This window comes from Lithobates pipiens, unplaced genomic scaffold (assembly GCF_037356315.1).
Source record: "Lithobates pipiens isolate NorthernLeopardFrog02 unplaced genomic scaffold, aLitPip1_a1.2 Scaffold_22, whole genome shotgun sequence".
Classification (NCBI taxonomy): domain Eukaryota; kingdom Metazoa; phylum Chordata; class Amphibia; order Anura; family Ranidae; genus Lithobates; species Lithobates pipiens.
The window spans coordinates 84814059-84840824 of record NW_027507784.1 but is presented as its reverse complement, the minus strand read 5'-3'; the positions used below and the strand labels follow the sequence as shown (position 1 = coordinate 84840824).

The following is a 26766-nucleotide window of genomic DNA, read 5'->3' as shown; positions in this document are numbered from 1 at the left end:
AGGACAATACAATACAATAGAAGGTACATTTACAGACATGTATACATTCAAATAGTCTGTTACACAGACTGACCAAATGCTTTCAATGATGGAAACCATACAAAACCAATGAACGATGACTATAATTCCGTTGATAGAAATCCTTAATATATACATTGTTCCAGAGAACAATGTATACTTGGATAATTCTACATCTCTTGTGAATGGAAAGCCATCTACAGATGTGCACTGCCTATCTCCATGTGCTGATCAGACACAGCAGAGACGATGTGCACACATCCGCACACAACCAATGCCCGCAGAGCACGCATATGTCCCCAGACGATCGTCTGTACAATGTACAGAGGCCCTTTTGCTGGCGGACATACCCCCACTCCGCAAACACCTTTCTTTCCAACCCCAAGATATTATCCACTACCTAACGGATCTCAACCAACGTCATTCTGCCCCAGTCAGCTTTTTTAGAGCGGGCTGGGGGAGAATGAACACAGGAGGACTCTTATGACAATACATATAATAAATACATCTAAAATTTCCACAACAGCTCCTCCTCTTTGTCATATGATCCCATGTGTCCCTCGATGACTTTCGATCTTCTTCTTACACCTGGCCTTACAGTCCATATGAGTCCATAAAAAGGAAAACACGGCTTGACATGTAGACTTTTCCTCAGGAGGGATGACATGGTGAGCTGTAGTAGTCGCTGGTCGGTCTGGGATCCTCTGTGTCTTTTTCTTGGGTCAGGCATCTTGGGCTCATCTGCTCGGGCTCTGGTCACGCGTCCAATCAGGCAACAGGAACGCCTCATCACGGAATATAGAAGAATAGAAACAAAAAAATCATGAGTAAATATACCCCTAATTCCTTCAAAATATGATCCGCTGCAAAAATAAAAATTAAATGCCCCCAGATTCCCAGACCCTTAAGAAGATTCCAACCTTCACTAGCTATAGCTCTGGCTTTGCCTTTTAGGTTTCTTAGCCTTATCCATATGGGCCTGAACTTTGTCACCAGTATCCCCGATCCAGGTATAGCAATCTTTACTTATAAAATCCCAGGAACCACCCTTGGGCTGTGGGAACTTCCTTGTAGCTTCAACAGTTACGTGAAAACATCCCATCCTCAATGGATGAGAAATTGTTCAATCGTTTCATAAGCTCAAGCCCCCACCGTGTACAAGCAATTCCCTTCTAGCTGTCCCTGCCATCCTTACCTTCTCACGCGCCATCAGAATCGGCCGCGACATAAGATGCTGGGACGAAATTCACCAGCACACATGAACCTCTTGCCTTAGGGGAATTACCTTATAAGCTGTACATCTACATTAATACCAAACTAGAGCTGAAACACGCTTGTGGGCTACCTAGTTATCCCGTTACCAAAACTGGCAAGAACCAGAGCTATTTTTAAAATTATAATAAATTTTACCCTCTAGAAATGTATCATTAAATTCTATTGTCATGTGTCTGTTTGGATTGTACTAGTTTGTCAAAAACTCCTCACACCAATATGCCTATATATCTCATACACCGCTGTCATTGCTGGGGCACTTAGAGCTCAGTGGAGACTCAGAGTAGACCCCACCATGTGTCCTGTTCACTTCCGTACCTAGTTGGAGAATACACTTTAAAAATATATATATAAAAAGATACTTCTCATCCTTTTCTCGTTCTTCAATCTTCTTTATCTCCTTTACAACGACCCAGTCACCTGTCACAAACTTGGCTAGAATTAGAGTAGTTAGTATTATTGGTTTGAAAATTTGTCATCAGCACTCTCATCCCCCCTTTTTCCTCATTACAAACTGGAGGAAAACACCCAGGGTAAACTGTGAAATAGCCTATGATACTTTTACCTTCATATACACTTTCAGAAACTCCTTGGACCTGAAAAGATACTTATAAACAAAAGTTATTACTCTGTCCTTCATAGACAATACAACATTTGTGTACATTGGTAAATTGTCATTGACATTCCTCAAAACTGATAATAACTAAACCCCTCTGTAACCCTTACTTCCACGTTCTTACTAAAAATACAACACCCGCGACACGTAAGAGGGCTGCCGCGGTGGGTTCAGACATCTTCTTGTTACCACATACAAACAATGAGAATACTAAAACCTGAGACAAACACATAGATACAAATGTGGGGGAGATATTTCATATTTCCAAATCAAAAATTACAAATTTAAAAACAACCAAATAGAATTCTGCCTTCACTCTTAGCGATAGAAAAAAATAAAATACATACAATGGGAAAGACACAGGGACATCTCAGAATATTGTATGGACCAGCCACACAAAGTTCTAAAACGGGCATGAGAATTTGAACCACAGTTCCTCCTCTGAGAATCACAAAAGCAAATACTACACATCCATCAGCTCACTTAGCCTTACAGATTTCTGAAGCCTCAGTTGCGATATATCAACTCCAGAGGGATACCCAAAATAGTATCCTTAGACCACCTATGTCAATCTTTGAAGGGCTAATGGCCTTTAGCCCCAAAACTAGGATCCTTATGTACTGTGCAGCAGTCTGACTGCGGGAAGCCTCCAATCCTTCCCTTGCATGAACCTCCTAGTGCCCAAGGCGATTCAAATCGGCTTATCGTCTTACCCCTGCGTCCAGGGAAACCGTTGCACCTACTTTGGGGACCACCGCCAGGTGTCTTCTTCTGCGTGGATCAACGGACTACAGCTAGCCCCTCAACTAGAAACTCCACCTGAGGTGTTATCACCCCCCGAATTAAGTCTCTACCCCTCACCGTGTATGCGTACACAAGCGTTTCCTTTGTACGCCCATACACTGCGTCGCCAAATTTAGCCGCACAGAAAACACAATTACTCCTGCTTACTCTACAGAACAATGTGGCTTCTCTCTCTGTATCTAGATATTACAACAAACAACATGGATGCCTCCTGTTTGCTCTCTACCCAAAACTGTATTACAGTACAAACCTTAGAAAAAAACTGAAATTAAAATTTAAAACACTCTTCCAAACGCCAATATCTTCCATTGTGCTTCCAAACATGAGTCAGAAGGCCCCCGACTCCTCCCACCAACTTCCTGTGTCTCTAAAAGGTTGCAGCATGAACCCAGCAAACAAGTTCATTTACATATCAATGTTACAGGAAAAGGGAGAGGGAGCCTCGCCCCATATGCAGACTATACAATACAAGCCTAACAAAAAAACAAATGAATTGCCCTCTGTGAAACTTCCATACATTTGTAATAAAAATAACACACTGCTGTGTACAAAGCCTCAGTTAAAGCTAGTTTCACCATCCACTGAAATTCAACGCAAAATAGAGATTTACACTGAAAACCAAAAATTCACTACAGAAAATGCAATAGCTTAACTGAAAAATCACATAAAAGGTACAAAAGTAGAATTCACTTAAAGGAGGTGGCGCCTAGAGAGAGGTGCCCAGACCACATGGTCTAAGAACAAAATGGTGGCTCATGTCACATGGTTTCACACACAAGGGAATGGTGTCTGCACCTTCCCCTATAGGGATGCTCAGATTTTCAAAAATGGCCACCAAGCTTGGTCACATGGCAGACAACAAAAGCTAGGCCCCAACAAAATGGCGTCCTTTCCCGCCAAAACCACAACCTCTCCCCACAAACCCACACACTTGAAAATGCACACTTAAACAGACACACAGTTTAGGAACAGTTCCACTGAAAAGTATGTAATCTTACTACACAATTGAGAATGCACTCTTAGTAACACATGTTATCCAATGAAACAAAAACACCACATAAAACCACAATATAACACAATATATCCCAGGCCAGCTCAAACATCGCCTCTTTTCTCAAACAAAGCTAGCATAACAAGCCATTGTTTCCCTTCCCACAGGGTGTATCCCATTCAACACAAGGCCGTATGGCACACAAACAGGTAAAAATCAAAATTCATCCATTTCTCACATGCATTACAAACTTGTTATCCAAATCACACACACCTTCTCACACACACACACATTCTCACACACACACACACACACACACACATACACACATTCTCACACACACACAATCAAACTTCCAGCATTATCTCAAAAAGACGGAAAATTGTTCTTTTCACAAAGCAGAACCTCTCCAATGCATCAGGCAGAGAAGACGTACCCCTTTTTCAGGACAACAACGTTTTGATGTCCTGGACTGGGTTCTCTTCTCCCCCTTTCTGCCTGTGCAGAGGGGGGCTCTGTTTGGTCCATAAATCCCTTGGCCCGCCATCTGTCGTGGTAATTTGGCTGCTATGCTATGCACACAGCTCCATCTACCGCTGTGCTTCCAATAAGCACCCATTTCCGTCTTAATGATATAATGCTTTAGGCTTACCTTCTCCAACACATTCATCCCAATGACCAGACATCCCCAATGCAACCTACATCCTCATCTCAGCCTGGCTGCTCCTCAGCCAGGCCGCCCTGGTTACCCATTAAAGAGACATCAACAGTAGTGTTTCCTTCTGCTTCATCGTCAGCCACCCAGCCAGAGAGCCCTTGACCAAAGCTTTTTATTTACTTTTCCCACTGGAAGCCACGTCCTGGAGGGTTTGCCTCCAACAGCTGAACACCTCCCACAAAGGGTGTGACCTCACAGCAGTAACAGGATGTTAATGCCCATATAAGGACAATACAATACAATAGAAGGTACATTTACAGACATGTATACATTCAAATAGTCTGTTACATAGACTGACCAAATGCTTTCAATGATGGAAACCATACAAAACCAATGAACGATGACTATAATTCCGTTGATAGAAATCCTTAATATATACATTGTTCCAGAGAACAATGTATACTTGGATAATTCTACATCTCTTGTGAATTGAAAGCCATCTACAGATGTGCACTACCTATCTCCATGTGCTGATCAGACACAGCAGAGACGATGTGCACACATCCGCACACAACCAATGCCCGCAGAGCACGCATATGTCCCCAGACGATCGTCTGTACAATGTACAGGGGCCCTTTTGCTGGCGGACATACCCCCACTCCGCAAACACCTTTCTTTCCAACCCCAAGATATTATCCACTACCTAACGGATCTCAACCAGCGTCAGTCTGCCCCAGTCAGCTCTTTTAGAGTGGGCTGGGGGAGAATGAACACAGGAGGACTCTTATGACAATACATATAATAAATACATCTAAAATTTCCACAACATTAGGTACCCAGATGGGCTGTGACAGGTACTCGGTACACTGATGGGCTGTGACAGGTACTCGGGTACTCAGATGTACTGACAGGCACTCGGGTACGCTGATGGACTGTGACAGGTACTTGGGTACTCTGATGGACTGTGAGCGACATGTACTATGATGGGTGGTGACAGGTCCTCTTTATTGGGGGGGCAATCAGTGTGATTGGTGTGTACTGTAATCGGTAACAAGATGTTACCGCAATCTCCTCTTCACACACGATCGGTGTGTGAGGAGGAGAACCCGGTAACATCTCGTTACCGTGGTTTGTTTACACTTAGTGATAAGCTGTGAAAGGATCACAGCCGATCATGTGGGTAAACAGCCGGCCAATGGCTGTTTACCAGCGTCGGTGACAAGCAGTGTTCCCGGGAACACGCTGCCACCGACGTACATGCGCAGTGCGCTCGCGATTGTGCGCATGCACCGTGCATAGTGGGGGTGGAACCGTCTGTGATCGGCCATGACTGGCAGTCCGCAAGCAGTTAAAGAATACATTTATGTTTTTAGGGTGCAACTTTAATGTGTTCCAGCATCCGCAGCTCTCTCCACACTAAACACCCTCCATGACAGCGAGCCGGGATCTGCTCCCTGCACCTACTGTCACTATTTGATAACAATGCAGCGAGCCCTGTCAATGAATACCTAAAAGTATCATCAACCATTACAGCTGATGGCTTGTAGTTTTCAATGAGTCTTGAGGCCACTGATGAACGTCCTTGTAGTCCACTGATCTTCCTGCTCTCAGGTAACTGAGAGGTACAGGCAGACAGCTGTGCTGAGAGTCTACAGGAGCTGGACATTCCCAGGATTTGCTGATTTTGGGTGCAATGCTCTGCAGGCTCCTTAAAAATATAATAAATGCACATTGTTTTACCTGTAAAAAACAAAATATGCATTTGTGTTTTTTTTAAAAGGTGAACCTATCCTTTGAGCTATTTAGCGTGTGTATATTATGTTGTTCTGTAATGTTCATCCTCTGTGTAGCATGGTCTGTACCCCTCAAATTTCTTCTTGTTATAAGTTTGCTGTCCCTTACATGCATTGAACTGGAAAGTGTCCCCAACAAAGTGTCATAGTGCTCCCCTCCCTCCTCCCCATCTTGTTCTTTGAAGCGTCGCTATGGGGAAGGCGGTACAGTCCCCAAGTGAACACAAGTGGCCCTACTGTGACAAGGGGGAGGCGAGCTGCGGAATGTCAGCAGAGCACGGCTCTCATCTCATTAGCTGTTCAGCTTGGTGCACGATTTGCTTCCGTCCAACACTGGCCACAGTGGAGGGCCAATCAGAAGATGCTAGCAGTGCATCATGGGACATGTAGTCCTGGAAGATTTTCAGCCTCATTGTTGTCTACAGGCAGCAGACTTCAGCTCCCAGCATGCATTCTTCTGGGGATAGAGTGAGAGCCTGGAACACAGGAAGAATCTGAATAAATACTGATGGAAAAAGAGAGGACTGTGCTGGGGGAAGCCAGAGAGAGTGTCACACTGTATACCCACACCACCAGAGAGAGTGCCACAGCCATGCTTGCTGTACCCACACCACCAGAGAGAGAACGCCACCTCCATGCTGTACCCACACCACCAGAGAGAGCACCACCACCACGCTGTACTCGCACCAACAGAAAGAGAGCCATGCTGTACCCACACCACCAGAGAGAGTGCCGCGCTGCTGCTGGCACCACCAGAAAGGGAGCCACACTGCCCAGCACCACCATAGAGCCAGGTTGTAACAGCACCATCAGAGAAAGAGCCAAACTGCTGCCCAGTGCCACCAGAGAGGAAGCCACACTGCTGCCAGCACCACCAGAAAGGGAGCCACGCTGCTGCCCAGCACCACCAGAGAGAGAGCCATGCGGCTACACAGCACCACCAGAGAGAGAACCATGCTGCTGCCCAATACCACCAGAGATAGAGCCACACTGCTGCCCAGCACCACCAGAGAGAGGGTCACGCTGCTGCCCAGCACCACAAGAGAGAGGGCCAAGGTGCTGCCCAGCACCACCAGAGAGAGCCACACTGCTGCCCAGCACCACCAGAGAGAGAGCCACATTGCTGCCCAGCACCACCAGAGAGAGGGTCACGCTGCTGCCCAGCACCACAAGAGAGAGGGCCAAGGTGCTGCCCAGCACCACCAGAGAGAGCCACACTGCTGCCCAGCACCACCAGAGAGAGAGCCACATTGCTGCCCAGCACCACCAGAGAGAGACACGCTGCTGCCCAGCACCACAAGAGAAAAAGCCACACTGCTGCCCAGCACCACCAGTCAGAAAAAGACTAAGCCACTCCCAGGGTACAGACATGCTACACTACTGACCAGAGTCACCCTGGGCAACTCAGAGTGAGCAAACGTCCAGCCAAAGGGATCACTGCTGCAGTTTCACTGGGTCTGGTAAGAGGGCCCGTTGGCCATTATCTAATACTGCTCCTAGGGACTGAGAAATTGTAAAGTGCCTAACCTGCTATCCTCTAGGCCAGTGGTTCTCTACTCCTGTCCTCGGGACTCACTAACAGGCCAGGTTTGCAAGATAACTGAAATACATCACAGGTGATACCATTTGCTGCTCAGTGATTACAGTATTCTAGTCTGCATCTCCCCAAGGTAATAATTAACCACTTCAATATACCGTATATACTCGAGTATAGGCCGACCCGAATATAAGCCGAGGCCCCCAATTTACCCCCAAAAAAACTGGCAAACTTATTGACTCGTGTATAAGCCGAGGGTGAGACATGCCTGTCCATCCCTGTGTGTGTGTCCGTCCATCCCTGTGTGTCCGTCCATCCCTGTGTGTCCGTCCATCCCTGTGTGTCCGTCCATCCATCCCTGTGTGTGTGTGTGTCCATCCATCCATCCATCCCTGTGTGTGTGTGTCTCCATCCATCCATCCATCCATCCATCCCTGTGTGTGTGTGTCTCCATCCATCCATCCATCCATCCCTGTGTGTGTGTGTCTCCATCCATCCATCCATCCATCCCTGTGTGTGTCTCCATCCATGTGTGTGTGTGTGTGTGTGTGTGTGTGTGTGTGTGTGTGTGTGTGTGTGTGTGTGTGTGTGTGTGTGTGTGTGTGTCCAGCCTACCTTTGTCCCGAGCCTCCGTCCCGTGCCTTGCCTCCTTGCCTCCGTCCTGTGCCGTGCCTTGCCTCCTTGCATCCGTCCCGTGTCGTGCCTTGCCTTGCCCCCGTCCCGTCCCGTCCCGTGCCGTGCCGTCCCGTGCCCTCTTCGTCGGCGGCCATTGTAAAGTTCAAAAGCTGCGCCGCCGCCTTCGCCTGTGATAGGCGGAACACTGAATTTCCCAGCAGCCTGTGTTCCGCCTATCACAGACGTCGTATCATCCTCGTCCGTAGTACGAGGATGATACGATGTCCGTGATAGGCGGAACACAGGCTGCTGGGAAATTCAGTGTTCCGCCTATCACAGGCGAAGGCGGAGCCGGAGGCGCGGCTTTTGAATAGAATGGCCGCTGTCTGTCTGCTCGACACGCTGATCGAGCGGGCAGACAGCGATGACTCGAGTATAAGCCGAGGGGGGCACTTTCAGCCTCAAAAAAGAGGCTGAAAATCTCGGCTTATACTCGAGTATATACGGTAGGACATTTATACACCCTTCCTTCCCAGACCAATTTTTAGCTTTCAGTGCTCTCACACTGTGAATGCCAATTACTCAGTCATGCAACACTGTACCCAAACAAAATTTTTAGCATTTTTTTTCATATAAATAGAGCTTTCTTTTGGTGGTATTTAATCATGACTGGGTTTTTTTTTTTTGCAACATAAGTGAAAAAAGAGTGAACATTTTGAAAAAGAAAACACTTTTTTTTAGTTTCTATGACAAAATTTAGCAAATAAGTCATTTTTGTTCATACATTTGGGCCAAAAGTTATACGGCTACATCTCTTTGGTAAAAAATAACCCGAATTAGTGGATATTATTTAACCACTTTCAGACCGGACCAATTTGCTGGTCAAAGACCAGACCCCTTTTTGCGATTCGGCACTGCGTCGCTTTAACTGACAATTGCGCGGACGTGCGACGTGGCTCCCAAACAAAATTGACGTCCTTTTTTTCCCACAAATAGAGCTTTCTTTTGGTGGTATTTGATCACCCCTGCGGTTTTTATTTTTTGCGCTATAAACAAAAATAGAGCGACAATTTTGAAAAAAAACGCATTATTTTTTAGTTTTTGTTATAATAAATATCCCCCAAAAATATATAGAAAAACATTTTTTTCCCTCAGTTTAGGCCGATACGTATTCTTCTACATATTTTTGGTAAAAAAAATCACAATAAGCGATTATTGATTGGTTTGCGCAAAAGTTATAGTGTTTACAAAATAGGGATAATTTTATAGCATTTTTATTAATAATTTTTTTTTTTTTTTTTTTTTTTTTACTAGTAATGGCGGCGATCAGCGATTTTTATTGTGACTGCGACATTGTGGGGGACCCATCGGACATTTTTGACACATTTTTGGGACCATTGTCATTTATACAGTAATCACTGCTATATAAATGCAGTGATTCCTGTGTAAATGACACTGGCAGTGAAGGGGTTAACCAGTGGGTGGCAGTGTAGGGGTTAAGTGTTCCTAGGGGTGTGTTACTAACTGTGGGGGGGTTGGGCTTTCATTTAGTGAACACTGATCTCTGCTCCAATCACATGGAGCAGAGATCAGCGTCACTAGTTGCTAGGCAGAATGGAGAAATGCTGTTTACTCGGCATTTCCTCCATTCGGCCGCTCCGTGAGACGATCGCGGGGATGCCCGCGGCGATCGAGTCCGCGGGTCCCGCGACCGGACTCACGGGGGTCCTGACCAGCGCGGGAGCGTGCCGCCGGCGGCACGCTCCCGATGGCAGGGCGGCATTGAATATTGGACGTACCTGTACGCCAATATGCCTGCCCGTGCCATTCTGTCGACGTACATCGTCGTGCGCTGGTCGGGAAATGGTTAAACTGGCTATATACCATACAATTTTCTTATTACATTTCCTTTAGATTTACCTTCAACTGTGTGGTACAAGTGCCTGTCTGATTGCACACAAATTGAAAGTGTTTAGATTCGACCTCATATTATATGGTTTTGGTAAATCTAAAGGAAATCTATAGGAGAAAATTGTATAATGTATGGCCAGCATTAGTCTCTGTGAAAGTTATAGAGTCTACAAGCTATGGTGCAAATCATTGAAAATTGATCACACTTGATGCGCTGACGGCCTATCTCATTTCTTGAGGCCCTGAAATGTCAGAAAAGTACCAATACCCCCCAAATGACCCCTTTTTGAAAAGTAGACAGTCAAATGTGTTTAGCAAGAGGCATGGTGAGTTTTTTGAAGTTGTAAAAGCATGTATATAGCAAAAATGACACCTCAAAATACATTCTGCTACTCCTCCTGAATATGGCGATACCACATGTGTGAGACTTTTACACAGCCTGGCCACATAGAGAGGCCCAACATGCAGGGAGCACCATCAGGTGTACTAGGAGCATAAATTACACCTCGAATTTCCTAACCACCTATTACACTTTTGAAGGCCCTGTATCACCAGGGCAATGGAATTACCCACAAAATTACCCCATTTTGGAAAGCAAACACCCCAACGTCTATTCTATGAGGCATAATGAGTCTTTTGAACGGTTCATTTTTTTACACAAGTCTTCAGAAAACGTGGAAAGTAAATGAAAATCTTTTTTTTACACAAAGTTGCCAATTTATAACATATTTCTAACACATAGCATGTATATATACACCCCAAAACATATTCTGCTACTCGTCCTGAGTATGGCAATACCACATGTGTGAGACTTTTACACAGCCTGTCCACATAGAGAGGCCCAACACTGAAGTAGTACCTTCAGGCGTTCTAGGAGCATAAATTACACATCTCATTTCATTCCTACCTATCACATTTTTTAAGGTCCTGGTGCATGAGGACAGTGGAATTACCCCATTTTGGAAAGCAAATACCCCAACGTACATTCTATGAGGCATGGGCTGCAGATGGGTACTCTGCTGGACTGGAGACAAGTACTCGGGTACTCTAATAGGCTGGTGACAGGTACTTGGGTACTCTGATCGGCTTGAGATAGATACTCAGGTACTCTGTTGGCCTGGTGACAGCATACTCAGTTACTCTGATGGCCTGGTGACAGGTACTTGGGTACTCTGATGGCCTGGTGACAGGTACTGAAATAATCTGATGGACTACAAATAGATACTCGGGTACTCTGATGGGCTGTGACTGGTACTCGGGTGCTGACAGGTACTCAGATGGGTTGTGACAGGTACTCAGATGGACTGTGACAGGTACTCGGGTACTCAGATGGACTGTGACAGGTACTCGGGTTCTCAGATGAACTGTGACAGGTACCCGGGTATTCAGATGGACTGTGACAGGTACTCAGGTACCCACATATATACTGTGACAGGTACTCAGGTATTCAGATGGGCTGTAACAGGTACTCAGATGGGATGTGACAGGTACTTGGGTACTCTGAATGGTGCCGACAGGTACTTTGATGGGTGATGACAGGTACTCTGATGGGTAGTGACAGGTACTCTTTATTGGGGGGGGGGGGGGGCAATCAGTGTGGTTGGTGTGTACTGTAAGCGGTAATGATATGTTACCACAATCACCTTCTGACACACGATCAGTGTGTGAGGAGGAGAACCCGGTAACATCTCGTTACTGCAGTTTGTTTACATTCTGTGATCAGCTGTGATTGGACACAGCCAGTCACGTGGTAAAGAGCCAATTTCATTCCCGTCCAGGATGGGAGATCCTATCTGCAGACGTTATATGACTATAGCCCGGTATTGAAGTGGTACAATTCTGGCCTGTTAGTGGGTACAGAGGATCAGAGTTAACCACTGCTGTAGGCCCTACTGAATGCCGCAACATGTGCCAACGAGCTCCAATGCTGGCCCAAAAACAGGAGGGGGGGGGGGTGACACCATGTTTTATCGCACCAGGTGACACCAACCCTAGTGATGCCACTGCTTGTGTGTGTCCCATACACTGCATGAGCTTTGGTCTGAAATGCCCGGCGGCACTGTAACAAAGTCCCACCTCCTGTGAGGTAGACAGAACACTGATCCAATGCAGTGAAATTGAATCAGTGTGACCTGCATCATAGAAGCCGCAAGCTGGTCTAGAAGGCGGGTCTTTGTTACAGTGGCCGCCTGGGTGATTCAAATCCAAGCTCCATGACAGGAGATCATTGCCACTCTCTGTGATCCAGAGGCATTGGTAGGCTGCAATTAGTGGGCACTGACAGGCTACAATTGGTGGCCACTGATGAGCTGTGTTTGGTGGGAACTGGTAGGCTGCATTTGATATCATTTCTGCAGTCTGACCATCTCTTGTATCATCATGGCTGTAGTCTCTGACCGTCGTCTGTAGTATGTCTGAGAGCTCTTTCTACCATACTCTCTAACAGAAGCCCTCTCCGTGTCCATCAGAGAGACTCCCCCCCCCCCCCCCAATCCCATTAGTGTACTCTCTTCCTGTAATTTGTTTATTGTTAAGAGATCATGGGAGGATCCCAGGGTAACAAAGACTCCTTAGGGGAGCATCTCTGTGTTTGAGTCTTTGCCATAGAAACATTTGTAACGGGGAGGAGTTAAGATGACCACGTCCATGTGGGGGCACCAGAAATATTTATGCACCCAGACATCGGTGCCCCTAGGATCGGCTCTACCACTACTGAGCAAAATTCCACTGCTAAACTGTGCCATTGAAAAGTAATCTGCTGCTGCAATACTGTGCCTTACTGCAACATTGTACCATTAATGTCTGTTCTATTGCAATTGTATGGGCACCGGGTTATTTGAATGATAGTATCTGTTCCACTAATTGCAATTACTTCTGTTAAATATACTTCAGCATGCAAGAAGTTATATAACCTTCTGGCCTGTGTGAGCTCTCCCAGATTGGGTACCTCAGCCAGAAGGGCTGCTCACAACTTTCCCTTTTAGGCCGGGTTCACACTGGTACGTCAAGATTGTTGTACAACTGTCATCTTACTGGGCCCTGCAATATCAGTCCTACTTCCATCCAAGTTGATGGCACAGTATACAATTTTGTTCTGACTTTGAGAACGTCTGACTTGTCCTTCAACCAATCCCACTGTGACAAATTCCTTCTCTTGCTGCAGTGATCACCATGTCGGCTGTGAAAAGTAAGATGGTTAGGACGAGGATCCAGTTTTTTTTTTTTTTAAGAGAAATTTTTATTAAATTTTCATAAACTCACAATATGACATTACATAAATGCAAGAAGAAAAAGAATAGAAAACGCGGATGCAACCGCTGTATAATAGATAAAGGACAAAAACAATAAACATATGCCTGTTATTGTCCTAATTAATATCACATGTATATTTTGTATAAACAACTTAAAAAGGAAAAGGTTCCTCAGGTTTCACAAACACAAAAAAAAAAAAAGAAAAAAAAAGGGGGTGGGAAAGAAATGACCTGTCAATGGGTAGAAGAGAACACACACGTTATCAATTTAAGGGATCACCGAACTGTATTCAGCAGTATGGCGAAAGTGTAACCAACAGGACCAGGTGCTGGTATATTTCGAAGGGGTATCTTTCGATTGGTGGATCAGTTCCTCTAATTCTGCTATCCTATTTATTCTACGGAACCAGTCACGTAGCGACGGTGGATCTGTGGATTTCCACTTGGCAGGAATACATAAATTTGCCGCCATGAGGAGGTGCATAGTTAACGAGCCCATGTAGGCCCTCTTGGATCGTTTTGAAACATGTAACAATAATTGAGCAGGGGAGAAGTCAAGTGAATAAGTGGTGATCACTTGAGTAAGGCGATGCACTTCTGTCCAATATAGTTGAAGAGAAGGACAAGACCACCATATATGCTCGAGAGTGCCCAAACCAGTGTGACATCTCCAACATAAGGGAGAGGTAGTAGGGAATGATTGATGTAATATAGACGGCGTTTGGTACCATCTGGATATTAACTTGTACATATTTTCTTGGGCACTAACATTCAAGGAGCCCTTGTGGGCTATGGTATAAACTTTTTCCCATTCTTCGTCAGTTAAGCTAGTTTTTAGGTCTGTGTGCCATTTCTTATTGGTCCAATGGTTGGATTTAGAGCTATGAGAGAAAAGTAAGTTGTATGAAAATGAAATTAAGTGTCTTTGTGGTTCGTTACTAGTACATATTTCTTCATAAGGGGTCAGTTTTCTGGAACCCTCTACTTTCAGGGCGGTAGATGTGAGGAAGTGTTTGATTTGAGTGTACGACCATATGGAGAGTCGGTCAGTATTGAGTTTATGTGTGAGAGCCTGATAGGATAAGAGTTGATCGTTTTCAAAAAAGTGTTTGGAAAGGACTGAGGAATGAGGCCAGAATCCGGTTAAAAATGAGGAATGCATACCCGGGGGAAAATCAGGGTTAAATTTAACAGGTGTCAAAGGACCACAAGGCGTGGAAATATGATAGTGAGTGCATGCATGATGAAAAGCAGCAATTGTTGGAGCAATCATCGGATGGTCCAAATAGACTGTGGGAACTGATTTAGGGTGGATCCACGGGGTTTGGGTTAGAGGGATCCGGTCTAGAGATGTTTCAAGTTGGACCCAATCTTTTGTAGAATGATGAACATTCCAATCAATGATCCTAGTAAGATGGCTAGCCAAGTAATATTTGTGTATGTCAGGTAAGCCCACACCACCATGCAATTTCGGGGCTGTGAGGCGTTCAAGGCTTAATCTGGGACGTAGAGAGTTCCAAATAAACTTCGTAAATATTCTACGAATAGAGGTGAAAAAAGTCTGGGGGAGTTTAATCGGGATGGTCTGTAGTAAGTATAATATTCTGGGTAAAGCGTTCATTTTTATGATGGCAGCTCTCCCAAACCAAGAGAAGATTCCCTTAGACCATCTTGTAATATCATTTGTCAAATTTTGTATGAGAGGTAAAAAGTTAAGGGAGTATAGGTCAGTCAGTGATTTTGGTAGCTGTATTCCTAGATACGTCAAGCTCTTAGAACTCCAATGAAAAGGGAAATTAACTATGCATTGGGATCGGAGTGTTTCAGGTAAGGATATGTTTAGCGCAGTTGACTTAGAAAAGTTAATTTGGAGGTTAGAAATAGATTTAAAATAGTCTAGAATTTTCAACAAGTTAGGGATAGAAATCAAAGGGTCTGATAAGAACAGAAGGATATCATCCGCAAAGGCGGCAATCTTGAAGTTACGGCCTCTAATATCTATCCCTTTTATGTCTGGGTTGGCTCTTATTTGCCGCAGAAGTGGTTCGAGCGATAGAACAAAAATTAACGGGGAGAGTGGGCATCCCTGGCGAGTACCATTCGTGATGGAGAAGGCATCCGATAGGCGACCATTAACTTGTACCCTAGCCGTGGGACCAGAATAGAGCGCTTGAATAAAGTTTAGCATTCTTTCAGGTAATCCGATAGCTTTTAACATGGCATGCATATAGTCCCAGGCCACCCTATCGAATGCCTTCTCCGCGTCTAGAGATAAAAAGAAACCCTTGCGTTGATGGGATGTTAAGTAGTGGTGTATATTGAGAGCCTTAAGGGTGTTGTCCCTCGCTTCCCTCCCAGGTATGAACCCCACCTGGTCGGGATGGACGAGATTCGGAATCAAGGGGAGGAGTCTATTAGCTAAAATTTTTGCGTACCATTTAACGTCTACATTCAAGAGTGAGATAGGTCTGTAATTTTGCACTATTGTAGTGTCTTTTCCTGGTTTGGGAATAACGGCTATATGGGCCGTCAAAAGATCGCGGGGCGGGTCAATACGGGACGCGCATGTGTTAAAAGAGGAGATAAAGTGTGGGGTCAATAGGTGTGCGAAAGTTTTGTAGTATCCGGCCGTGAAACCATCAGGGCCCGGGCTCTTACCCGCTTGCATAGATTTAAGGGCTACTCCAGCTTCATCAGGTGATAAGGGCATGTCAAGCATTTGGAGAGACTCTTCGGATATCGGGGATGGACCGAATTGATTTAGGAAGTCAGAAATAACCTTTTCCCTGTTTCTTGACCAGGATGTGTCATTAGTGGGCGGGTGGGATAGGTTGTAAAGTTTGGAATAATATTTTACAAACTCAGCAGCGATATCAGGTGTTGAATGCAGTTTATTTCCCACAGTGTTATGAATGCAATGAATAGTATTACGTGCTTTTTTTGCTTGGAGAGCTCTCGCAAGCATTTTGCTCGCTTTATTACCGTATTCATAATAGGTTTTTTGTGAGAGAATATATCTACGTCTTGTTTGTTTCCCTAGCAGCTCTAACATATCTTTTCTGGCTTGAGTAAGAGTAGCGAGAACAGTTGTTGCTCTAGTGAGTTTGTGTGTATTTTCCATTTGTTTAATTTTAGCGGCTAAGGCAAGAAATTGTTGCTGGGATTCCTTTTTTTTCCTAGCAGACGCTTTAAGAAATAGGCCTCGTATCACACATTTGTGTGCTTCCCAATTAATAAAAGGGGAAGTATCAGTGGCAATATTGTCCAAAAAGAACTGTGCGATGCCCTGTTCGATTTCTGACGCTACAGCGGGGTCTGTTAATAGAGAGGGATTCAGTTTCCAAGAGTTTGATCTTGATTGATATGTAGGGAAGGAAAGTGTGATTGATATTGGGTTGTGATCTGAAAGAAACATAGGGTCGATGGACGCCATTTTAAGGTTGGGTAGAGCAGCTTGTGAAATAAAGAGAAAATCGATCCTGGAGTGTTTATTGTGCGGGATTGAGTAAAAGGTGTAATCTTTCGTATCTGGGTAAAGGGTACGCCAAGAATCGTGTAAAAGGAGGTTTAGTAGTTGAGATTTAATGGCTTTTAGGGCAGCGTAGGTGAGTGATGAGGTGCCCGAGGACGAATCCAGTATAGGATCTAGGGGAACATTGAAATCTCCCCCAAGCACCAATATACCTTCCTGGAAGTCGGTCAGTTTTTGAATTACATCTTTAATGAATGCAACTTGGTGGGAATTTGGTGCATAAATGTTCGCAAGCGTTACGGTCTTGTTTAGGTAAGTGCCTTTAAGAAATAAAAATCTGCCATTTTCATCAGCCAGGGTGTCAGTAATCGCGAATGGAGAGTTTTTCGCAAAAAGAATAGAAACCCCTTTTGTCTTTGCATTAGGCGATGTAGAGTGATATACAGTGGGATAATAATGATTATGTAATTTCGGAACAGATGAGGTGCGGAAGTGCGTTTCTTGAATAAATATAACATCAGCTTTGTGCTTGTGCATGGAGAGTAGGAGTTGCGATCGCTTTTCGGGAATGTTTAGACCCCTAGCATTCAGGGAGATGAGTTTTAGGTGTGCAAGATTCGACATGTTTACCCTATTGGTCCAGTAGGTTATGTGAAACGTGAGGTATATAAAGAAAAAAAAAAAAAACCCCGGGGGGGAAGAGGGACGCAGGTGATAGAGTACCTGCTTGTAGGCTAAGAGGGAATGGGTAGAGAAAGGGAAGGGTTATCCGACAACAGGTGAGAACCCGCTCACCTGTTCACTTAGGTCGTGGAAAAGCCGGAAGTGAATAGGGACCTGTAGAACAAATTCTGCATGCTAAGATGCAGAATAGTTCTACAAGACACTGAGTGGGAGGTGATTGCCTGAGAGTAACTAACCGAAAAGGTGTGCCCATCACACCCCTAGCCTAAGAAAAAATGTGGGCTTAGGACGAGGGACAGATGCTCTTATTACAGTAAGATCGGAGTGGTCTATGTTAAGTTACAATTTAATGTTAAAGGAACCTATCACTGCTATAGATAAGAGTAGGCAGTCTTGAATGCAGCAAAAAAAAAAAAAAAAAAAAAATTATTCAGCATTATGACCCTAGAAAAACCTATATAAACAGGATTGCATTAAAGATATCAAGAATGTTCTAGTCTGTTTTAAAACTCACGCATTACAGGTGCACTAAACAGTAACAAGAACTATAAGCAAGATAATAACTTATCAATACCCAAAACTTTGAGGGCCGCCAGCTCTGGCAAGCCGCTCCATCCCCATCTCCGTATACTGGTGTCCGTTGGTATGGGATACAAAGAAAACGGGAGGTTAGACCTTTTAGGAATATAAGTCAGTAGTACCACATGTATAATAATGGGTGACTGTCATAGTATTCGACAGGTCAATTAAGTTCAGTCTCGGTGTGAGTAATAGGGCTCGCGTGACACATCAAAGCCTCCCGCCCCCACTCAAAGAATAATGCCACATAGAGTGAGCATTAGGACGCGTGGTAACCATTATGCAGCTTTAGAACTTACTGCTATAAAACCCAACCATTTAACCAATAACCAATAAGGCTTCCGGAAAACTCTCCAAGCTGTGTATTATAATGTCTATTGGTAGACACAGCTCTCATGTTGTTGGTACATAAGTATACTTGGCGAATCCTATATCTTTTCGTATGGCCTTTGAGACAATTCTCAGCCGATGTATCCAGAAATACAACACAGAGAGGTATGTTGAAAACGAGTTACTGCGGGAGACGACTGTTTGACCTTTTTACAATGACTCGAGATAGACAACTCTAATGAACACCACTGTAATTCGTTAAAGTGGACATCAATCCTGAGTGAGATACTTGCGCTGTAGTAAGAGAGGTAGTTCTCATACTAGCATCGATCATGAGGGATACGTGGATAACATACTGATAGCACAGACAGCGCGTTGTAGCTCGAGTTTCAACTTCTTGTAAAAGCATGTTATTACAGGTTTGAGTCAGGAGAGAATAAGGGGCACATATCGAATCTTCTTGGTGTACCCTGTCTCCATAACAATGCAATTGAACGTATTTTGCGATTCAAGGAAAAAGTGGTCAATTACAAGGGTGAAGTGAGAGAGAAACAGCAATCAATAAAAGAGGAAAAAAAAAAAAAAAAGAAAAACCGGCAAAAAGGAACGTGAGGGTAACTTAGCTGTGTAAATGTGCCAGATCACTTAGCGGTCACGGCGAGCCCTGCGGGAGATGGGGGCAGCCGTGGGACTTCTCAGGTCAGGTGTGATTGTTGGCGTTGCGAGGCTACTGGTTGAGTCGTTCTCGGCAGAGGTGGCGATCGTTGTCGTCTGAAGTGGGACTGCTGGGTCTCCATCTGCTCATCCGATCGTTGATTGGTATATGCATTTGGGATGACAAAATCAGCATACCATTCTGGAAGGGACACGAACGGAATATCCAAAGTGTAGCAGAATGCCTCCAAATCTTCAGGTACTCTTAGGAGAGCTGATCTTCCTTGATGGGAGGCCGAAAGACCAAACGGGAACCTCCAACGATAAGCAATTCCTTTGCTTTTAAGAGATTCCAGTAAGGGACGGAGCGCTCGTCTATTTCTTAGAGTTATAGCCGAGAGATCCTGATAGATGGTGATGTGATGCCCGTTAAAATCAAGTTGCCGTTGAGATCTGGCTTGTTTGAGAATAGATTCCTTAAGCTGATAGTCATAGAGACAGCACACTACATCCCTCGGCGGATCCGTGTCACGACCGCGGGGTCTGAGAGCTCTATGTATTCTCTCCATAGCTATGGCAGGGTGATCAGGCTTTTCTAACAATTCATTAAAGAGAGAAGAGACCACAGGTAGCAGTTGATCGGTATCCACACTTTCGGGGAGTCCTCTCACCCGAAGGTTACGTCTCCTGCCCCTATTGTCCAGATCCTCGACGTGCCTTTGGATGTCTCTCAGTTGGGCAGTGTGAGTGTCGATGGAGCGATGCATCCTAGAGAGCGCGGTTTGCTGAATGGCGGTCTTTTTCTCCACCTCATGAACTCTTCCCGCTATGTCATGGATCTCGTTCCTGAGGTCGGTGATAGCAGCGAAAAGTGTATCTTTGATGTCCGCCGCCACAGTGCGCAGATCTTGAAGGCTCGGCTGTTGTAGAGCAGCCTGTGGGGGGTTCGATAGCGAAGAGGGTGAGGGGGACGGTGACAAGACAATCCCGTCTTGTGAGGAGGCTGTGGAGGGGGGGTCGCCATGTTAGCCCTCTGCGCTCTGAAGAGATCAGGGATGTTCTGCGGTCCACGAGTGGAATTTTCTCTGGGGGAACGCGATCTGGAGTGAGATGATCCTCTGGATGCCGTCCTCATCATCCGAAGAGAAAAAGTGTAGTTGTCTCCTCAATAAATTCAAAGAAAAAGGCTAGGGTGTGATGGAGCTCAGGAATTAAGCTGCCATCTTCTCTCACGGCAAGCCACGCCCCCCCGAGGATCCAGTTTTAAGGATATTAAATGGGCTGAAAACAGACCAAAGTAGTGACTTGTGTCAGACCCGCTAAGACGGCCCTCAGATCGAACCACTGGTTTGTACACATCATGTGCTTCCAAAGTCGGAGTGTATGTCAAGTGTGAACCAAGCCTTAAATACAGAAGCTGAGCTTCTTTTTACAAGGGGCAGTGCTTCTCTCCCTTGCACAGAACACCCCCCCCCCCCCCCCCCATGACACAAAAAATAAATAAAAAAAAATAGTCTAGGGGGAGATGACAGACCACCATTAATACTCTGTATGATTAGACTGTTCTCTCAGAGAACCAGAAACCTGTTTCACATCCCAGTTCTGTGTGCCCCTGAGTGATTGTGAAAACCCAGTGGTGATCGCAACTGCAGGCAAGCTCCTCTGGCCATCTATGTTACTGATATAACATGACTGTGATTTGCGCAGCCGAGCCATGTTGCTGCAGTACAACTGCAGCGGCATGAGGTTAAACTACATAGAGCAGTGATGGCGAACCTTGGCACCCCAGATGTTATGGAACTACATTTCCCATGATGCTCATGCACTCTACAGTGCAGTTGAGCATCATGGGAAATGTAGTTCCAAAACATCTGGGGTGCCAAGGTTCACCATCACTGACAGAGGGTTCTTTACTGTAAGTGCAGCAAGGATGTGGAATTCCCTTCCACAAGCGGTGGTCTCAGTGGGGATTAATAGTTTAAATAAAAATTTAGATAAGCACTTGTATATCCCTGTATGTTGTGGTCATTCAAGGCAATACTGACCTACACCTACGGGGGCTATTTACTAAGGGTAACTCCTTTGCACTGCATGTGCAGTCACTGCAAGTATGAAATGAGGGGGGGGGGGGAAGTTCTGCTGATTTTATGATATAATCTGCAAGCTAAAATGCTTTTTATCATCCTTTCATGTCCCCCTCGGATCTAAAGTGACTGCACTGCCCTTCCAAGTGCACTTGCAGTGCAAAGTGGCTTTGCTTTTAGTAAATAATCCCCTTTGTCAGATCACTAATGCCCCGTACACACGAGCGGACTTTTCGACATCCAAACTCCGACGGACTGAGTCCGGCGGACTATCCGATCGTGTGTGGGCTGCAACGGACTTTAGCGAAGCTAAAGTCTGACGGACTTTAGAAATGAAGCATGCTTTAAATTTTCCTGACGGAACTCCGCCGGACCCGGTCCCCTTTGAAAAATCCGCTCGTGTGTGCTACTCCGACGGACTAAAACCGACGCTAGGGCAGCTATTGGCTACTGTCTAGGAACTTCCTACGTCGAATCCAGTCGTACGTCATCACGTTCGACTCAGTCGGAGTTTGGTGTGATGGTGTGTGGTCAAGTCCGTTCGGTCGAAAAGTCCGCCAGAACTCCGTCGGAACTCCGTCGGAACTCCTTTGGAGGTCTGTCAGACTTAATCCCTCTCGTGTGTACGGGGCATAAAAGATGCCAATACTATTTGTGTAGCCTACCTCATTAGGGAGCCATTTGCTTTCTCTGCTAAAATTGCACTCAGTTTCAAACGGGCACAAAATTTGTGTGTGTGGGGGGGGGGGGGGCGAACAAAGGCTAACCTCTTAGTTAGGAATGAATTAAAAAATTTACAGAACATTTTCTAGACATGTGCGCTGTCAATAAAATTAGTTTCATTACATTTTGCATTAGCCGTTCTGTGTCCAAAAATTCAATTTGGATTCATACAAAAATACAAAGTTTAACTTTTCGTAACAATTAGAAACGTTGGTTAGGAAGAGTTAAGAAAAAATAAAAAATAAATAAATCCCCTCTCAATAATGGTAGTTATAAAGTCATGAGGGGCTCCCACCATCCCTGGGTTTTTAACTTCAATAATATTAATGAACATTCAGAATCTCCCACTCCCATTAAAATTCACACACCCCAATACTCAATCAGCAGCAGAAAACCTGGATTGGTCAACAGAACACCAGTCATGTTTCCATTGTAACAGAATTTGGATCTGAAATTCAGCAACAAAAATTTGTATTTTGGATGCTTCTGAATTTTCAGAAATTCCTATGAAGCAAACCGCACATAGGAAATATATTCTGACCGCTAACAGATTTTGCTGAACCAGGGTACAGATGGCAAACACTGTTAGGGAGAGATTTTACAAAAACATTACACCATTAAATGTTGTAGTTTAAAAATGCAGCTGTGTTGTGGAGTTCTTTAAGTTTTAAAATTAAGCAGGACACAGGAAATGCAATTTCAAAGCATATTTATTAAACAGAATTATGGTCCAAACGCAATGGTCACCACTTTCTCAGTCTGCCAATGTTTACAATTTTAAAGTTGTCCTTTGAAGTGAACCTTGGCATCAGTCATACAGGGCAAATGTAACTGGATGTCACAGAAAGTACTCTGAAGTAGATTGCACTCGCTACCCCTGATATCCTGGTACTAGGACATTTCCCACCCTGTCTTCCCACAGAGGGGGGGGAGCCACATCACTTGCCCAGGTGGGCACAAAGTGAAAACAGGAATGTTCTACAGCCCTACAGGATTATCAATGGTATGGCAGCAGAGCATTGACCACAGGGGAAGGAATTACAATCTGCCCAAAATCTCTCCTGTGAAAGCCTTACATTGTCCAGTATGAGAACTAGTATAGGTCCACTGCTAATAGGAGTGACTGAAGACACATCAACTTTGGAAATCTAAATCTGAACTAATTTCATGCATGTGGAAGGGGGTTATCAGTAGGTGGAGAAGGCTTGTCAAGAATTCTCATGTCACGGCAATGTAGCACAGGCTCTTTTCCCAATCCCATCTTGTAGACAAAGATGTAGACTTTTTGTTTTGGCTCCACAGTGAGTGTCATTGTCTCCGCAACTTCAGTGACCTCATTCCAATTCTCTTTCTCCGTGTTTGTACTAGAGCCACCGTATTCAGTGCTAAGGGAAAACTGGGCCTTAGTGATCAAAGCACCCAATCCTCCTGTCTCGGCCGAGACAGTTGCTGTTACTTTCCAGTTGTGCTCCATACTGGATACCTTCTCCTTCTCATATCCAACCTTCTTGGAAACCTGATTCTTCCATTGAAGGGGGGTCTGGGAGTCATTGTCAATTGTCTTGATGCATACCCACTCACCATAGGATGGACCCTTGGCAATAGCCAGGCCTCCAGGCAGAAAGCCGTAGATGCTGGGATGGAACGAGTAGGTATCAACGCCCTCGTTTTTGTTGAAGTTGGTACATCTTGTGTACTTAATCCCTCCCCATTGGTCCTCAGGATTCACAAAATAGTAGTAATTTCTCACACCAAAATAATAAAGGCCATTTCTGCATTCTGGGTGTAGCGTGAATTCTTCACCTGCTTCGTATTTGTTCATGTTCCTTGTTCGGCGATAGACCCCTCGGTCCTGAAAAATGATATAGAAGTATCCAAAAGCCGAACAATAATGACTGCCCCCTTGACAGTTAGGGTGTAGGGAATAAACAACGGCACTGTCATCTGTGTTCATGTTTGTAACTCGTCGGTAGTGGTCTGACTTGATAATGTAGAAGTGGTCATCCTCATAGGCCACGTAATGATCGCCATTCCTGCAGGATGGGTGCAAGCTGAAGACATCCAGCCCTTCTCCACGATTAAAGTTTGATGATCTCATGTAACAATTAAGGTCTGGCCTGACAATATAGTAATACTGGTCCACGCCACAAAAATCTGCTTTACTTTTGCTCTTTGGGACAATCATAGCTGAGATGCTGAAAGGAAGAGAAAAATACAATTAAGATATGCACCCATTAACCAGTTAAGCCATTTTAGATTTTACAGATGCAGTACAAGTAAAAAATTCTAGTTAAAAAGGGGGGACTGGGCTGAGAAAAGGGAAAGTATATGCCCCCCCCCAGGCCATTACAGTATGTAAGGCTGCTGCCATGAGTAAGTATATTACCCATTACATAGGTCTGAACAAGGAACATATAGCTATCACAGCACTGGGCAGCAGAAATCTTCCAGCACCAACTTCATTTGTAGTACTAAAGTGTCAGCTACTGAGTGCCAAGAGGGGGAAGGTAATGCCAACCTGAATGCCACCTGCCCCGCACATTTTCTGGTTATAGTATGGTCTTCAGGAGAGTCCATATTTTTTTCCCCAGATCTGTAGTGATCTTTTCCAGCACGTCCTCATTTACCTTTCCATGAAAGGAATGTGAAATCCAGTTTGTGCATTGATGGAACATGCAATATGGGCAGGAACAGGAGTGTTTAATATGTGTACCCTTTAAAAAGTTTAAAGCCACAACTGTAAAAATAAAGTAACTTTGATCCCGTCTTCTCTTATCCTCCCCTTCTTAAGCAGCACCCAGTCTGATAGTACAGAGCTGGGAGGGGGCACTCTGCACATGCTCAGTTGTGTGTATTGCTAGAGTTCCTCTTGGAAGGATGCATGAGATTAGCAGAGGGCCAATCAGCACTGTCCAGAGGGTCAGGGGTACGGCAGCCCCAGAACAGTCAGGAGAATGAAACTAACTACCTGCTTTAACCAAAATACCGATACCTTGTTTCCCCAAAAATAAGACAGTAGTGCTTATTTTTGGGTAGGTCTTACCATGTAATATGCCATCTTCTGTCCCCCCTCTCCCGGTCAGGAGTTCCCAGTGTGAACCGAATTAAAATGCTTGTCAAATCCTATAATATACTCCATTACAGCATAGCTCCCACCTGGCCATGATTTTGAGGGGCTCTCTCTGATTTGGAGAAAAGTCCCTCATTTCAGTCTGATCTATATAGTTGTATATAAAAGCACCCTTTCAAAAAAAGTGCTTTTGCAGTGCTAAACCTTTCATCCATTTTATAAATTGCTGCATTTGTAAATTCCAAAAGCCAATATAAAAGGATTTATCCTTTAAGGTTTAACCAATCTTGTGTTTTTTCTACATTTCTTTAAGGGGGTGTGGCAAGGGGTGTGTCCTATGCCTGCATAGGTTTGCAGATAGGTGTCCCTCAATTTCATCTCAAAAGGTTGAGTTGTACGTTACAATAATGTATTATAGAAACACATACACTACAGTAATAGAGCGGATTATAGGATTTTACAACCATTTTAAACTAGGGATCATTCTCAGGAACACAGTAAAAGTCACAAGACTGCTATATACATACACTGTTAATGAGAAAATGAATTTAGCCATTGAGATTTAATAAAGAATTGCATTTCCATGTACTGTGGGAGATCAGATATAGTGAATGCAGGGTCCTGGGTTTAGGAATACATTAAGACTCACACACTCACTAAAAGGGTTAAAAATCTCACCATAACTGACCTCTCAAAATGCATGTGGCTTGGCTGTCATACTGATTAAATCCCTTCTGTACTCTGAGGGCCTCATCTAGAACAAGTATACAAATCAGAAGATCTGACTTATTGACTTTCCGGATCTGCAGGCTGTTCTCAGTCAGCAGTATTAGGAGAAACTCATCATTGACAACCTACATTTTACCCAGATAGGTATCCTTTGTTATTGCTCAATTATGTAATCAGAAGTCACTTTGCTCAAGTCAGACCATTACATGCTGATTGGTTGCTACAGGCATTAGGTGGGGGGAATTGTAGCAATACTCTGGTCTCCCAACTCTCCAATGGGCTCATCCTAGCCTACCACAATATGTGCCCCATCAATACTGTATGCTGGGTGGCCTCAAAAGTCAATCATAGCCATGTGTGGTCAGTGAAGGGTGGGCCCAATAATGGACATCCTAGTGAAAGTAGCAATGTGCAGGTTAGGTTGTCCCAAGATCTCTGGAAAGTAATATAGTTTCAGACACTTGAAATGTTGGACGACAAGCAAATGGAGGAGAAAAATGTCCCAACCCCTAATATACAAGAGTGCACATCCATATAAAATAAATCATTCATACCCAACACCTATAGTTTACATTCTTCAGTATAAGAAATTACACTAGAAAAGGCCAATTCCATATACTTACAATGCAAAGCCTGTGTGCAGAGCTGAAAAAGATCCGTGGTGCTCAGTACATGTGAGCCCAACAATCTGAGCTCCTTCTTATATATGTAGATCACCCAACACACTGATCTCTGATTGGCTGGGTTCACCTTCATTATAATCACCTGATACAATCTCAAGGGGACTTTTGGTAAGAAAATTAGCTACACATTTGCAATTCGGACTGCTTCTTATTTAGCAAAGTATATGTGAGATTTTATTTTGTGTGTTTCCAACCCCTGGAATCCTGGGCAGCCAAAGTAGAACTAAAATATTTTTTTTCATTTTTGGAGGGAGAGAGGCTGACCATACATTATACAATTTTCTTATTCAAT

The 26766-nt window shown here is 44.5% G+C and overlaps 1 protein-coding gene across 1 annotated transcript; it reads right to left on the bottom strand.

Moving 5' to 3' along the window:
* Positions 1-22684: 22684 nt before the first annotated feature.
* On the bottom strand, positions 22685-26448 carry LOC143925421 (uncharacterized). The gene is made up of 2 exons (XM_077449973.1): positions 26415-26448; positions 22685-24187 (listed from the first exon to the last, which is right to left on the bottom strand). The coding sequence occupies exon 2, from the start codon at positions 24175-24177 to the stop codon at positions 23158-23160; it is 1020 nt and encodes a 339-aa protein (XP_077306099.1). The 5' UTR covers positions 24178-24187; positions 26415-26448; the 3' UTR covers positions 22685-23157.
* Between the last annotated feature and the right edge of the window lie 318 nt (positions 26449-26766).